Below are 17,001 nucleotides of genomic sequence, written 5' to 3'. Positions count from 1 at the left end.
GTCTGGCTGATACTACGAAGGGCTACTAGCCGATAAATGTTTTTTGAGGGGAATCTTTCCACACAGCAAAAATTTGTAAAAAAAAAAGAAAAAAAAAAGAAATGGTTTGTGGGTAACTAAATTGCTTTACAGGCTAGGCTAGAGTGGTGAGGGCTGAAAAAAATAGGGTCAGGGGCGGATCCAGGAATTCCAAAAAGAAGGGGCCGTAATAAGGGTTTAAAGAAGGGGGGCCGGACTCATTGTTCTTTCGTGGATTTCCTTATATTTCTTGTTAATTGTATAGTCAATTATCTGAAAATAGATCCGCCCCTGGTGGTATGTGGGTATGTACACTTTCAGCTTGACTAGACTAGTTAGGGCTTATCAAATTATTTTCCTGCTGTTAGTACCGCCAGGCTGATGGACATAACAGCTGTCCATGCTTGCCACATGTAATGATCGACTGTGAAAGTATATCAGACGATCCGCCTTCAATAACAAATGACCTACTTTACGCCAGCGTGTACTTGCGTTCCGTCTTGGCTTCTGTCCTCAAAGAGCGTCTTTATCGTGCTCTCGCGCGGTTCAATTGTGCTACTGACGACGATGAACGATAGCGCTAGGCCTGGTGGTGATTATATAAGGTGATAAGCGTAAAGCCATTGCCAAAATCGTGCGGTGATCAAACTAACTTATAGAAGTCCCACAGTATTTTTAAATATCAAACAGTTATGGATACAAAAAATAGCATTTTATTCTTGACGATCAAATTAGTTACCTGCATTCTTGTAAGAAGCGTTTATGTTTTTCAGGGCTTTTTCATGCTAATTTTTAGATTGAAAAGCATGTTAGCTATATGAACGTCCGCTTTAAAGTCAAGAGATAACCTTGATGACTCTGTAGAAAATAGACTTCTCAAGGAGTAAGGAAACAAATCAACCACAATGTAGAAGCGCCTCTGTGAACACAAATAGTCACACCGACGGGCCCTGACGTTTCTAGCATTAACGCATCGTCGGAGCAATGAACTGCATTGATTCATTCCTCTAATTCTACCAAGCCCTCTCAGATCACCTAGTTTCTCTACAGCTTGTCTGTAGTTTTTCTAGTCCTACCATTATCAAGAAGTCGTTTGTTTCTGACCAATGACGCTTGGCCAGGATTTTCTAAAGCGGGAGGGGAGAGGAGAGGCAGGCGAAATGCAGACAGTTTGTTTTATTATTCACCCCTCGACCCCCTCGCTCCGTTGCCAAATTTGACGTTAAAAACGTTATTTATATACCCATAAGAACACTTCTTATACCGCAGGGGCTACCGCACCACATAGCTCAGCAAAAGGAATCCGTTATGCTTTCTATTGAGTAAGTTTGTAAGTGTTGCTATTTAATCTGCACTAGTTTTAACAATTCAAGTCTCCAATTACCCTCCTGGGAAGCTTTTTGAGTCGCTCGTTTTCTTTGGAGCAGAGAAAGCTCTGAGCTGGAGGGTAGTCTCCAATTAACACTCATAAAGACTAATTTATCTTAAACGCGGTCTGCATCGTCTGAATCTCGCCTGGAGCTTGCCTTCCCCTCTTCACACTTTTCTTTTGTTTCATTGTGTGATGAAGGTTTCTAAATAAAAATAACGAAAATAAAAGACGTCATGCATTCTAAACGCCACTCAAGTGACCTCATGCATTCTAAACGCCACCCAAGTGACGTCATGCATTCTAAACGTCACCCAAGTGACGTCATGCATTCTAAACGCCACCCAAGTGACGTCATGCATTCTAAACGCCACCCAAGTGACGCGACCTAAATATGCCGTCACGCAGCCTACAAGTCGTCATCCAAGCTCAGATCATCCATCAAACTGTCATTAAGCCCCGCCTCTTCTTCAGCGAGCACCTCCAAATAATCATCAACTTGCTTTATGTTCAGGGCAGCCTCTGTCCACTTCCGGTAGAGTTTTCGAGGGCCGCCCTCAATTTGGACCACAAAGCTATTGATCTTAAGGAGCGGCCACTCAGCTCCATGAATCTTTGCGGTCACGCCCCAGTCTTCGCCGCATTTCTTGCAATGGACCTGTTTAGCAAAGGAATAAGTCATATAAGGACCGCAAAGGACGGTGGGTCTAGCATCCTCTTCTGGCACTTTTTGCCGGGATAAAAAAAGACTGGAGGAGGGATACAAGGGTTTTTTTTCGCAGCGATGTTTGGGGACTACCCCAGAGCCCTATTGGCCCCCCGTCAAGCGCATAGCCGTCCCAGTCCTCTCCTCCTTCCAGTTTAATCAAGTGTCGATTCCGAATCTGGCTATTTTTAGTAACCACCACCCCACCACTGCGCGTGAGCATTTTTACTCAACCTTCCCCCGCGCTTTGGCATTTACATCTTATTGTCTGCCGCTGTTTTGTGACTTTAAACGAAAAAAAACACACCCTATTTGCACAAATACCATCGAAAATTTCATTCTAGCAGCAAGAATACGGGCAGTTGCGGTTTATTAAGGGGATGTAGTACTTTGAGGATGGCAAGATTTCGAAAACGAGACTTCATTCAAAATCAAGAGCGTGCTTCAAACACCGTTTTCGCTCTAACTTGCTGTTTCTTCGTGTTTCTCAACATTCATTATCTTCCTAATGGTCAAACGAAATCTGTAAGTTAGACATTAGATAGGATAGGAGTAGGACCAAATAAAAGGAGCAAATTCTCACTCGAAGTGGTGGGGTGGTGGTTACTAAAAATAGCCAGATTCGGAATCGACATGGTGCGCGGGTAATACCAAAGTGTCCCTCTCTTATCTTATTCTCTCTTGGATTATATATAAAAGAAAGTTCGAAAGGCCTTACGTCACCTTTGTATCCATGGTTATGCCGTCTATCAGCTTGGGCTTCTTGTGTGGTTTCAGTTCAATCTTGTCGCGCTTGAACTCGGGGCTGATCACGACATAATGGGAGCCTGAGACACACCGGAAATCACGTGCCTCACACGCAAAGGTGTTACACTTCCGGCAGTAGAATCTAGCGGTAGCTGTATGCTGATTGACATCTCTCTTGCGCGCTTCAAGCTGGGATTTTATTTGACGAATACGCGCGTCCTTCTGCTGAAGCTGATCGATCTGTGCGATAGAACAAGAAAAAATATTATTATCACCACCCTTAGAAAAACGAATATCACCATCAACATAAATGATGAAAACCCTGCCGGCATAATAACACTATCGTTATATCGTCGCTGCTAAACACATTATCGTCCTTTTACAGAAGAAATGATTTGACTATGTAACGGTCATCGTCTCAAAATCGTTTCCTAGTGGCATGTATGTTTCCTAGTGCAGGCCCATACCCACGATTTTTGTTGGGGGGTGCGACATCCCAAAAAGTGGACCTGATTTATCTGGGGGGAGGGGGGTGTTTTCTGATATAAAAATCTGACCACCCCCGAAAGAACAAAAAGGGATATTTTATACCTTTGCACCATCTCACCATCTCGTTTATTGTTGGATTTGGCTACAAGAAGTCTGACTTATAGATTGATGACATACTAGCTTATGTTTTATATTTTTGTCTACAAATAGCTCGTTTATTGAGAACCGAAAGTGGACTTTCGGCCGTTGTGGGGGGGAGGGGGGGGGGAGATGGGGATGCGTTCGCACTCCCTGCACCCTCCCCCCCCCCCTGGGTACGGCTTGAATGTACCTCCTTCATGTACTCGTCCTGAGTCAGCTTTTGCACGGCCGCGACCGCATCCGTCATCAGTATCTCTCGGTACTGGTTCAGCTTCTCTCGCTCGTGGCCTTTAGACCGAGCGTCAGCCAGATAAACATACTGGCCCTGATCTGCCCTAATCCGGCCACGCGCCTGGGTACTAGATATCTCATTGCCTGGGGAGAAACAACATGTTGATCAGCAAACAACAGTGGGGTAGCACATTCATGAATAGCGAACATGAGGCCCCGTCCACACAGATCCGGATTTTTTTTTTAAGAATTTGGCTCTCGCCACATGTATCCAGCGTAATTTCCGGCATGTATTATTTGGGGACCCTTACTACGGCCTTAAATAAGAAAAATAACTGGTTGTGTATCGTATGAGGTAGACTTACCATACGTATCGTGTCGTATCGTATGAGGTTGATACTTACCATACGTATACGTATCGTAACGTATGAGGTAAACGTAAAGTATGAAGTAGACTTACCATACGTATCGTGACGTATGAGGTAGACTTATCATACGTATCGTAACGTATGAGGTAAACTTACCATACGTATCGTAACGGATGACGTAGACTTACCATACGTATCGTAACGTATGAGGTAGACTTACCATTTGTATCGTAACGTATGAGGTAGACTTACCATACGTATCGTAACGGATGACGTAGACTTACCATACGTATCGTAACGTATGAGGTAGACTTACCATACGTATCGTAACGTATGAGGTAGACTTACCATACGTATCGTAACGGATGACGTAGACGTACCATACGTATCGTGACGTATGAGGTAGACTTACCATACGTATCGTAACGTATGAGGTAGACTTACCATACGTATCGTAACGTATGACGTAGACTTCCATACGTATCGTGACGTATGAGGTAGACTTACCATACGTATCGTAACGTATGACGTAGACTTACCATACGTATCGTGACGTATGAGGTAGACTTACCATACGTATCGTAACGTATGAGGTAGACTTACCATACGTATCGTAACGTATGAGGTAGACTTACCATACGTATCGTAACGTATGAGGTAGACTTACCATACGTATCGTAACGTATGACGTAGACTTCCATACGTATCGTGACGTATGAGGTAGACTTACCATACGTATCGTAACGTATGACGTAGACTTACCATACGTATCGTAACGTATGACGTAGACTTACCATACGTATCGTAACGTATGAGGTAGACTTACCATACGTATCGTAACGTATGAGGTAGACTTACCATACGTATCGTAACGTATTAGGTAGACTTACCATACGTATCGTAAGGTATGAGGTAGACTTACCATACGTATCGTAACGGATGACAAAACTGCAATCTTTTATGTCCAAGCCCTCCTCGGCCACAGATGTCGCAATGAGAATGTTTACAACGCCTTTCTTGAATTCCTCGATGATGAGTTCCTGCTCTTGTTGAGACATTCCCACTGTGAATGGTAAAGGAAAACCTCAAGGATTTGCGCGAATTTGCCACCTAAAATGTCATGTGATTTCTTAGTAGAAGTCGCCTATTTATATGCCAGAAACAAGCTCCTCTTTCCATTTTTAGTAAATTTTGGCTACGCCCATGCAAGGTCACAAGTCCCACCTAAAGCTTTCATCCTCTTGGCAAGGATGATTTTCTAACAACTTTTTGTGCGTGATGATACCTATTATCTTTGCTTATGTTGAAACTGTCAATACTTCGCTCTTTGTTTTTCTACTTGTTTGAAACACGTCAGTGCATGTGTTTCATAGTGATATACCGTCACGGGAACCCTGTGTTAGAGGACACTCTTCCCAGGAACGACCATGTTTGGACACGTGTGACACAGGTTTAGTTAGCGGATTACGGCTTGTTAAAGTACTACTAAATTGTTTTTATGTTAAATAAAAACCCAAGAACGTAAATGTCTCTAGGTCAAGCAATGAACTCAAAACAAGGAACATGGCGTCTGGACAAGAACGTTCCTAGCTATACACGAAAAACCGCAGGTTTCCCGCCACTCACCAACACCGTCTCCCCCACCGACGAGCGCCTTTGGCCTGAACTTATGCTTGAGGTCTTCCGACTCTTTGATCCACTCGACGAGCCCAACAGTAGAGCCACGTGTCACAGTGAATAGAATCCCCTTGGACTCTCTTGAGTCGTTCTCGTGGAATCCCAAGAGCAGTTTCTTCAGCTCCTCGAGTTTAGGGTTCGGGGTTTCGCCATGTATCGCGACGTGATTCTCCACCAGTTCTTTGGCCTTTCGATTAAATGAACATCACTCAATAATTTTCAGTTAATAGTCGTTAGTCAGTTGATAATTCGCCGTGGAAAAGTTCACTCAGATATACTACATTTACACGATGCCGATTAAACTTTCAACCGCTTAAAAATTCGTACCGGAAATGGTGTTTACACGGAACCGTGCGAATTGTTCACACTGTTCGCACGGGTCTCGTACAGCTAGCTGTTTATTTTTTCATGCAGCTATGGGAGGTCCCATGTAAATTGAACGCGTAACCGTACAAAATTTTGAGCGGCCGAAAATTCCACCAGTACCGTGTAATAAGGGCCTTATAGTTTTTAGTTAACTCAGATCGAGATAGAGTTCTGTCAGAGTTTATAGTTTGCAGGTTCGCCATGTCTCGTGACGTGGATATTTGGTCCAGTTCTTCACCTTGTTGTATCACCCGCACCAGTGACCTTACCTTGTGGTACAGATTGTGCAGTAGTTTATCGTTCTCTGTGAACTTGGTCTCGTCCAGAGTGTCGAAGTACTCCTTGAGGCAGGTGAGGGCGTCCTTCATCCGTACCGTGTCATTGGTGAGGAGGGCCAGGTGGTACCTTTGGTGGAGAACATACAAAGCCGCGTATACTGAGTGGAATGAGATACGGGGGATTTAGGTGGTACCTTCACTTACCTATGTCCAATAAGATGATTATTATACGCTATCAATTTCAAAGGCCTCGACCCCCGGTACACAAGGCAAATTTTACGCGGCCGCTTGAATACCTCCACTTTTCTTTCCCATGACGCGATTTCTTCAGACGTTATCATTGTTAAAGGCCTCGACTGCGGTACACAAGGCAAATTTTACGCGGTCGTTTGAATACCTCCACTTTTCTTTCCCATGAGACGATTCATTCAAACGGTGCCAATGTCAAAGACCTCGGTCACACCGGTATACAAGGCAAATTTTACGCAGTCGTATGGCTACCTCCACTTTCAAACCTAAATTTAAGGGCCCGACATTAAAGCCCATATAACCTCTCAAAATTTCTAGATGTGGTCGATTCCTTGTATTTTTATCTTCCAAATGGTATATGGTTCGTATGGATACTATAAAACGCGCGTTCGTGCAAATTCAAATAACAGGTAACCCAAGCACTCTGTTTGTATTCTAGTATGTAAGAGAATTTGTATAAAGATGAAAAAATGGAACAAAAGAAAATAGACATAATATTAGACTCAATTTTTGTCTCTTTGGAATCTCTCCTAAGTATTATGGGCCCATTTTACTCACTCGTTTCCCTTTCACCACCCGTTCTGTATTGTAGGGCTGATGAAAGGGAAACGAGTGAGTATATGCTGCTTTTTGGCTAGATTGTAAAAACTTTAACAAAGCAAAAAAAAAAACGTGACCATATACTCACTGCCGCAGTTGCTCGATGTACGTAGTAAGTTGACGAAGCCCTAAGGCGCATGCCTGCTTGCTGATGACCTCAATCCACTGGCGGTATTGCTGGCTCACCCGGTTGCAGGGTGGCTGCTGGAGGTCTGGGAGAGACTTCTTTGCCGCTTTTTCGATCTTATCCATCACCTAGAGCAAAAAATGAAAATATTGAGGGTTTATAGATTCGTTTCAAAACGATTCGGTTGATAGGCGCGATCATCCGGGAACTTCCGCTTTTAGGCGGGAAAATGTAAACGCGGTTGTATTGAGTTATGGTTGTAGATGTTGACCGATAACTCGATTTGTCCAGAGAAATAAATCATATGACAGCATGCTGCAAATGATACGAACCTGTTTTACAACATTGCACAAAAGTTAAACTCAATCCTAGGAAATTAGTATTTTCTAAAATATCGAGCAAATGAAACATCTTTTAAGATCGCAAAAATTCTAGTAAAGTCAGTTTACATTTGTTGTCTGTGTGGACGATAATAAAAACAAGTTGTGTTGACCCGGTTTCGAACCTTGGCCTCTTGCACGGGGAACGAAGCCCGCACTTCTGAGCTATCGATGCAATGAAAGGCTGGAAGAGGTCCCAAGAGACTCGCGCCCAATTAGACTTCCATAGACTTTCATTCAACACTTCAGCGAGCTGTGCGTGGCGTAACTGTCTAAGACAGGGCTAGGAACCTGGTTTAGCCTCCATATTAATTCGCGGGTGCGCTTTGGCGGAGTTCGCATTAGGGCACTGCGCAAAATACAAATAAATATTTACCTGGTTGCACGCTCGAGTAAACGGACTCAGTGACTGGCTTGTATTGACGCGAATGACTTTCCTTTCTGGAACTCCTCCTGTCACGCAATCTTTAAGCTCGTTGACATTTTCACGCACCGTGTTGATTTTTTGCGCATCCATGTTCGCGCAGATCTGCAGGATGTGCTTATGTGCGTTCTCAACAGTGTTGGATTTACCGACGCCAAGAGAGGCGGTGAGGCCTACCACCTGGTCACGCATTTACGAAATTAGTAACATAACAGATAACACGATTACACACGGTCACCCAATTAGTAACTCAAAAGGTCACGCAATGAAAGGGGTTTAACACAACAGAAAACGCGATGAAAGGGGTGTAAGATTACACACGGTCACGCAATTAGTAATGCAACAGGTAACGCAAATGGGGAGCCTGGGTACCTGTGGTGTGTTGTAGTATACCTGTGGGAGGCCCTTGTGTTTTTTCAGCTTCAGGTCGATATATTGGTGCATAATCTTGTTGTACGAGTGATTTTTATTGGTGTGATGACACTCGTCAAATATCAGCAGGGATAGGTCAGATAAAGATATAGAGGACAGCTCATTCTTGTTTTGAAGCGCGTTCAGCAGAATTTGCGCTGTGAGTACCACAACGTCGTTAGCCTGAAACCAGATACAAGAATACGCTACTTTTAAAAGAAAAGCATTAAAAGCCTCTAAACAGGATGGGCATTCTCTTAACAAGATTTCCAGTTTGAAACAGGATTAAAATGCTCTTAAACAAGATAATCAGGCTCGAAAAAATCGAGAAGACTATACAAGCAATTGGAAAGCGAGATTGGGTGATCTAAACCGGATGGACAGGATCTAAACCTTTTAATTGGCAGGATCAAAATAGGATTGGCAGGCTTTAAACAGGTTGGCAAGATTGTAACAAGAATTCAGGATCTAATCAAGATAAACAGAATCTAGATGGGATTGTCAGCCTCTAAGTAAGGTTGTCAGGCTCCAACAAGCTATACTTACCTTAAGAAGGAATTTCAGGGGGATTTCTGTAGAGTTCACTCCGGAAATGTCGCATACAGCATAATTGCTGAGATATGCCTCAAAGCGCTGCCGCTGTTGTAGCACAAGATTTTGTGTGCTGACGATGAAGATTACTTTAGGCCCAGTTATCTGATCCGGTATCTCAACAGCGCCTAACAAATGAACAACAAACATTAGTTTAACATTCTTTCTTTATCATCGGGGTTTACCCAGACTCGTTATCATCGTGTGCTAAAAAAGCATTAGAAGTGAAGAGTTAGCAAGCTGTTACCCCAGGGTTGCTAATAATATATGGTGCATTCTCCTAATCTACCATTTTTGATAACGACATCAATTTTTCTTCTCCGTGGTCGCCTACGAGGGCTTCGACTGTGCAGTGTTATTTGGAGAGAAATAAGAACGCTGAATAGTGCGAGCTAGCTTATATAAAAAGTATAAAGCTTAATAGGACATCATATCCTCTCACCATTAAAGCCCCTTTGAACAGAGCATTCCTTAGATTTAGGCTTATCCCCGCTATCTTTAGTAAGGCGACGTTTTCGACAGTCTGTTACACCCGTTTCTTTGCGTATAGATTTTTCATCCTCGGAGTCTGATGATTGTTCATCAGAATCAAATCCACCGACCGCCCTCCAGCCAGTTTGTGAATTCTCCACAATCTTAGTGAGTTTTTGACGCTTATTGAGTTTATCTACGCTGTCCTTGTTGGAAGCAAAATCCTCCCATATTTCCTCTATAGATTCAAGACCACAGTGTTAACATAACAGGCGCGTAGCCAGAATTTGTACGGGGTCGTAAGAGGAAGAAGTTGCCCGAGGTTCTAACGGTCCTAACGTATAAATAAGGAGTACTTCAGCAAACTCGGTTCTGGACGACGGACGGGTTTTTGTGTTAAACTATCGCGTCGCTGGCGAGTTCCTATGTAAGACGTAAGTTGAAAAGATAAGTCTTATTTCATCGGCTTGGAGCGAAGACTTAATGTAGAAGGAATATGTTCAACTAAGAATGGACTGTAGAAGAACTTTGTTCTTTTTTCCATATTAATATGAAGATAAATATAAAGAAAATTTCGTAAAAAAGGCCCCTCCAACAAGCGAAGTTTTCAGTTTTTTTTCTGTCCTTGTTCCCCAATATCATGCAAGTACGCGCCCCTTTATATACTAATTTTGTAAACTCAACCAAAAAGGAAAAAAAAGGAATTTAAACACATTTCTTTGAATTATTTGTTAACTACAAACCTTTTGCATGATCGGAGTGCTTGTCAAGATGTTGCTTAGCGATCTCCATAGCAACGAATGTCTTGCCGCTATTGGTCGGCGCACAGATGACGGTGTTGTACCCCTGGATCGCAGGCTCAGCGAGCTCCTCTTGGTACTTGCGGAGCTTGAGGTCATGAGCCAGGGCCGAGCCGTGGTTAGATTCAAGGTAGACTGGGACCGACAATGAAGAAAGTGAGTTCAACAAAGAATAGCAGGCTTTGTTTTACACACACGTGTTATTATTATATTAGTATTATTAGGGGCACTTGCACGAAGCTTTCCTGTTTTCAGTTTTCCTGTTTTCTTCATTCAAGCAATCAATTTTCCTTAAAAATGGATTTTTGTGAAGGATCTATGTGGTTTATTCTCATCAATTTCAATGTCTGAGTAAACAAACAGCATGTAAGGAAACCTTAAAGTGCTATTCTCAGCACACTTATATCCGGTCTATGGAAGACTATTTAAACCATAATACTTTCTGTAAAAAAAATGTCACTTCGTGAACCTGTATAGCTAGTTCGGTTATTCTGCATGATATTGACTGTATCCGAGCACCAAAGTAACACTAAAATCGCTCTTCGCCTTTGAAAGTGACCCCTATAAGCTAACTTATATCGGGACAGTACCTCTTCTAAGCTAACCAATCACGTGACACCCACCTGGCGGGATATTTATAGAGATGTCCTGTTCATCCAGAAAGTCGGTCTCGTGACCATCACTGCCTCTGGCTGACCGAAGCAGGTCATCCCCAGTCCTCTCGACTTCTTGCTCGGCTTCAACATCTAAACAATTTACAAAATAAACGTATTTTCTAAGAGACGTAAAGAACAGATGACAGGCATAACCTTTATACCATATTTTGCAATTTTCTGAAAAGTGACGTATGAGTAATTCATTTTTTTTGCATTATCATTTTAGCCATGGCCGTAACTAGGATTTTGAGCAGGGGGCGGGGGGGGGGGGGGGGTGGTATTTTCTCTTAGGTAGCCCGTCCTACCTCGTAGTGGTGCTTAATTTTTCTTAATTACAGCTGACCTTTCCGGTCGAGTGGAGGAGATCTTCCGAACCCCCCACCCCCCCCCCCCCCCCCCCACACCCCCCCGGGTGTGGGCCTGTTAGGTGTCCTGCCCCTCTCTTCTAAGTAGTTTTAAACTACAATAATGATGGAGAAACACTGTGATAGTCAGCTGCCATATAGTAATATACTTTCTTCTTTTGATATTAAAATTTTTTCATTACCCTTAAAAAAGGGAAGATGCATTCAATTGGGAAAACAATAAGCGGTACGACTTGGATTCTAGAAGTAGTGATTTTACGTGACCGCTTTATAGAGGTTGGCCGCCTATAAATTCCACCTCAAAGCAGTCTGGTCGCTGAATTGGTGCCCGCTTAGGAGAGGTACAAATCTAACTGTATTTATTTCGAAATTAAGTGATTACCTTCGAGAATGTTTTTGATACGCTCCATATCTTCCTCTAAGAAATTCATCATTAGTTCAAGTGGCAGACGGTCTTTTTTCTCGCCCATATTTGACAGGGGCCTGGTAACAAGCAGTTCCTGGCAGATTTCTTGGAACTTTCCGTTTTCCCAAATTCCTTTAAACTCGTCTACGGCAGCGATGGTCGCGAACCGAAACACGGCGACCACTGAGTCCTTCATGTATTGGTCAGCGGACGGCTTTTCACTTTCACTCTCTGTGAAAATGAAGAGAACAATAGTGCGAAGAGGTTTTACATGCGACTTTTTATTGATTGATTTTTGCAAGTTTGCACCACCGGTAGCTATTATCCAGTGTTTTGATAAAGCGACACCTCCCTTACCCCTCCCTCCCTTACTTCCCTCCCTCCCTCCCTCGCCCCCCTCACCTCCCTTCCTCCCTTCCTCTCTTTTCCATTTATATTCAAAGGCATAGGCATCGAAACCACAGTCAAGAGATTCATACAAAACTTTTATCATGGGTACGCGCTCACCCCCCCCCCCCACCCCCCAGAATCCGGAATCTCACACTCTAGAAATTTGACGAAATATACAGCGCCATTGCCAACTCTGGGAATCCGTGTGATGGATGGATTTTTTTTTCTATGAATTCTTCTTTGAGTCCTATGAGTTCTTCTTTAATGCAGATAAATGTAAAAGTGTAATTTGTTTTACAATGATATACATTGAATGCGGCCCGTGGAAAAATTGGAAGTCCAAGCCTAGCCTTATGAGATTTCGCTTGCGTGTATCATGTAAAAATATAACCCTTTTTAATTTACACTAAAGCTTCATACCAACCTGATCCTGCATGCTCTGAAGCAAGTACCACATCATTCAACTTTTGAGATAATTCTTCAGTTTCCGGTTCAAGTTCGATTTCCGGTTTTGCTTCCTCGTGTCTGCTTCCTCGTGGCGACAACGGTCCGCCCATCTGTTTTGTCTGAACGAATTCGATTCCGCGCGGGAGCACCTACAGGAAAAATATTTGATCAGTGTCTACATATTGAACAACTTCGTCCCCAGACGCCATATTGAAAATTTCGTGGTTGCATATTGAACAACCTCGTCCCCAGACGCCATATTGAAACTTTCGTGGTTGCATATTGAACAATTGGGTGCAGTGAGGGCCTCTTGCAAAAGAGTCGCAAGATCTCAAGCATTTTTCCAATCTCGTTCGCAGCGCTGGCAAATTTCTGAGCTAATGGCCAGAGCGATTGAGTTTCGATAGTGCCGAATTTTTTTTATTCTATGAACTTATGTTTTTTTTATGTTCTTTCTTTTTTTAATGTTTGTTTTTTATTCAAAACACACAGAGACCAGGAGACGATTGCTACGTAGCATTTTAGCAAACGGGAAAATATAGTCATAGGCTCTGGGGACGAAATAGACATTGCTCTACAGTGTCTATACCTTTGAATCCTCCCCCCCCCCCCCCCCCCTGACGGGGCTTTAACTGACGGGCATTGAATTGTGGTATGCAAAAATCGCTCAAATTTTGAATCCATAGGTTATAAAGAAAGGAATAGATAGGTTATACATACTTTGTTGAATTCTTTGCGTATTTCCTTTGTATCCTCGGAACGCAATTTGGCGAATTTCTCCGCCACCAGTTTTTCGATGTCCAGCTGACGATCAGGAAGATCTTTCTTCGTAATGCGCCCGGTGATACGAATATCTGACACGAACAAGTATCGATTACATTGTGTTGTTATTTTTTAAATAGAGTTTTAAAAAATTCCCGCCCGCTGTTTATTTTTGGCGTACAAGACCAAGAGCATGTTCGTGCGATAGCGATAGCGTGGCGTCTCAATACAGCCATAACAGGTTGATCGAAAAGGAGGGATCCACAGGGTACCCGTTTTAGAGAGCTAATTCTGATAAAATATCGGACTAAGTAAGAACAAATTTGAATACTTAATTTAAAAAAATAGCTTCCCAAAATCGGCCAACAGCTTTGTCGAGATGACACAAACACCAGGCTTCGCGTGACCCTCATTATCATAATGGGCCATTTGATTCGGTGCCCCCCTCCCCTCCCCCCATGGAAGAATTCTTGATCCGCCCCCTGGAGTCTCGTATCACTATTGATCTTCTCCACAAACAAGAATTCTCCTAGCTGAGGTATGAAAGGCGGCTACGCCCTCGTATCACTATTGATCTTCTCCACAAACAAGAATTCTCCTAGCTGAGGTATGAAAGGCGGCTACGCCCTCGTATCACTATTGATCTTCTCCACAAACAAGAATTCTCCTAGCTGAGGTATGAAAGGCGGCTACGCCCTCGTATCACTATTGATCTTCTCCACAAACAAGAATTCTCCTAGCTGAGGTATGAAAGGCGGCTACGCCCTCGTATCACTATTGATCTTCTCCACAAACAAGAATTCTCCTAGCTGAGGTATGAAAGGCGGCTACGCCCTCGTATCACTATTGATCTTCTCCACAAACAAGAATTCTCCTAGCTGAGGTATGAAAGGCGGTTACGCCCCCGTATCACTATTGATCTTCTCCACAAACAAGAATTCTCCTAGCTGAGGTATGAAAGGCGGCTGCGCCCTCGTATCACTATTGATCTTCTCCACAAACAAGAATTCTCCTAGCTGAGGTATGAAAGGGGGCTACGCCCACGCCCCTCCCTCTATTTCAATCCTAAATCTGGTGATGGTCATCAACTATATGCTTTGAATCTCTACCGTGCATGAATTAGTAAAAAGGAAAAAAATAAATGTATTTCGTCACCAGTTAACTTTGCTCCCGTTTCTATTGGCGACCAGGTGCCGTGAAAGTACCATGTCAATTCATTTCCGTACCCTGCCCATCCCCGTCTTTGCCTTTCCTAGGTTATTATTTGAATATGGACGTACCAACAGCGGATCCGATTTTGTAGAATCTCCTGGTGTCTTCTTTCTCATGCAGTATATCCTCATCGCTCACTACGAATAAAATTTACATTTTACTTACATCAATACTAAACAAACGAAGCGAATCCAGGCGCAGTAACGTGTCATGCTATATTTTTCTCATCATTACCTTCAAAGCTATGATCAAGTAATAGCGCTATATGCCCCAATCCCTCACATCTCACGGCCAATACAAACTGCTCGAACCCATTCTCCCGTCGCTTGAGCTTGTCAATAAGAGTCCATGTGGCTCTGGTAGCTCCTTTGTTATTTTCATCGCATTCAACTTGCTGCGAGTCCGCCTCGGTCAAACAGGTGAGGCGGGGTAGTAGTTCGGTTGGCCGGAAGTCATGTTGGAAATACTGCAGTCGCTTAGTGATCAGCTCCCGCTGCTTGGGTTGCATCTTGTGTCACGTAACTCGTCACGCAGTTTCTGTTGGAAAATGAAAAGGATTGAGGGAGAACAAATGCGGAAACAAATTTCAAGAAAATTGGCGTTATGGGTAGGGGGAAGGGGGGGGGGCATGATTAAGAAAGTGTACGTGCAATAGGGGCTTGGGCAAGCTCAGGATTTTAGCGGCAATATAACAGCAAGGCAGATTATTATTATTATTATTATTATTATTTTTTTTACATAAAGGAGGACACCACAACAACTTGTTCACAAGCCATTTTTGCTATTTAGCAAAATACCAAATGCGAAAAAGCATCCATTTTCATCAGGTGATTTAGAAGGTTCTTGCGATAATTTCGATTAAAGCTGGTAAATGAAGTATGAACCTCCGTTGATGGATTCTTTCGTCATTGTTATGGTATACCTGCTGAATTTGCTAGTTACCAGGCCGTGCGCAGCATGGCTTAGCTTGTAGTAAAATGGAACGAATAAAACAGTCATATATAATGAATCAGCCGATTGTGGGGCCATACAGTTTCTTATTCAGAAAAGGCTTATTTTCATTGAAAGATTTTATCTTTTATTCGCTTTCTGGAGTGACGGAACCAAATATTTCTGTGTTTATTTTGGCTGTAATTTGCCATTTAAAAAAGTTATAAAGTACATGATTTCTATGCATAAGTGGCCTATTGGCTAATACAAAATACAAAAACCCACAAATGCCTATTATTTCTTCACCGCGCAAAATTAATACGAATAAGGTAGGAAAATATAATAATTTAGTTGTTATTAAAGAAAATCGTGCCACGGTTCCCAGAAATATGACTATTCAATGAGTTCTACGAATTATGAATACTAAATGTGAATAATGAATCATAGTAAAAAAAATACTTGGTAAAACAACCTTTATCGTATACACTAAAAGATAAGAAGCCAAACAAAAGTTTACCACTACTTCTTTATGGATATGCAATGCAATCGAGGTTTAGTTAGAACGGTAAAAAGAGGTTTCGTACAAACTTTTATGTAGATAGCGATTTTTAAACGAATAAAAACCAATGCGTTTTGCCTTGGTCATTAACAAAACCAAAGATGTAAATTAAACACTACGATGTTCTTACCTAGTTAAGAATGTTTTTCTTCTCTCTCTTTACCTTCCTTTCGGCTACGAAGTTCAAGGGATGCGCTGCGAAGCTCTGAACTCTTCTTCTCGCTTCAACGTATTTATACTAGGGAGGATGACGTCACTTAGTGATGTAGGGGGTTTTCCCTCGCCTCGGCAGCATGCCTATGGGAACTTTCCCTTCGATTATCTTGTACGTTTGATTTGATACAAACAATAAGAAAATTTACTAATCAGTAAAAGGGAGGTTAATAAATCAGCGAAACATCACGTTACTTATTTTAAGTTTCGTTTTCATTTTGTTGAACAAAAACTATAACTATCTTTGAAGATTAATAAATTTATGCGGTGCTCACAAAAGCGCAAACACAAAAGGCCGAAAATAAATTCCGCGAAAAAGGATGGTAAAAATAAAACCATAGGAACAGATGTCTGAAACGTAGATGATAATAACAGAGAATAGCAAAACCACATAAAAATTGAATTTAGGAATTAGGTTTTTGTAAGATTACAATAATACAATATTTGCTTTCAGAGCTAGTATTTAAAAAGTCCGAGTTGTGCAATCAATGGTGCAATGCAGATAATTTATGGATTCAGCACATTACGGCTAGATGCCCCTAGATGCCAGTGGATGGGGGTTAAACACTTAGTGAGAATGCTATGCGTAGAAAAAAAAATTGTGGGTTGTTTATTGAC

At 42.4% G+C, this 17,001-nt stretch overlaps 1 protein-coding gene across 2 annotated transcripts; it reads right to left on the bottom strand.

Moving 5' to 3' along the window:
* Positions 1-715: 715 nt before the first annotated feature.
* LOC5516250 (antiviral innate immune response receptor RIG-I) lies at positions 716-16,442 on the bottom strand. Of its 2 annotated transcripts, XM_048731783.1 has the most exons (19): positions 16,301-16,442; positions 14,916-15,218; positions 14,750-14,818; positions 13,428-13,561; positions 12,685-12,856; positions 11,847-12,101; positions 11,067-11,189; positions 10,387-10,578; positions 9,615-9,881; positions 9,128-9,300; positions 8,564-8,764; positions 8,123-8,350; positions 7,328-7,494; positions 6,382-6,517; positions 5,696-5,933; positions 4,992-5,132; positions 3,661-3,845; positions 2,817-3,080; positions 716-2,045 (listed from the first exon to the last, which is right to left on the bottom strand). In XM_048731783.1, exons 2-19 carry the CDS (start codon positions 15,187-15,189, stop codon positions 1,797-1,799), a joined length of 3,468 nt encoding a protein of 1,155 aa, XP_048587740.1. In that variant the 5' UTR covers positions 15,190-15,218; positions 16,301-16,442; the 3' UTR covers positions 716-1,796. The 2 variants fall into 2 exon arrangements, with proteins under 2 accessions (XP_048587740.1, XP_048587741.1); XM_048731784.1 differs by lacking the exon at positions 9,615-9,881.
* Positions 16,443-17,001: the final 559 nt, after the last annotated feature.

This window comes from Nematostella vectensis, chromosome 8 (assembly GCF_932526225.1).
Source record: "Nematostella vectensis chromosome 8, jaNemVect1.1, whole genome shotgun sequence".
In the NCBI taxonomy this organism is placed as follows: domain Eukaryota; kingdom Metazoa; phylum Cnidaria; class Anthozoa; order Actiniaria; family Edwardsiidae; genus Nematostella; species Nematostella vectensis.
The sequence above is the reverse complement of the archived record's forward strand: the minus strand, read 5'-3'. Positions and strand labels throughout refer to the sequence as shown.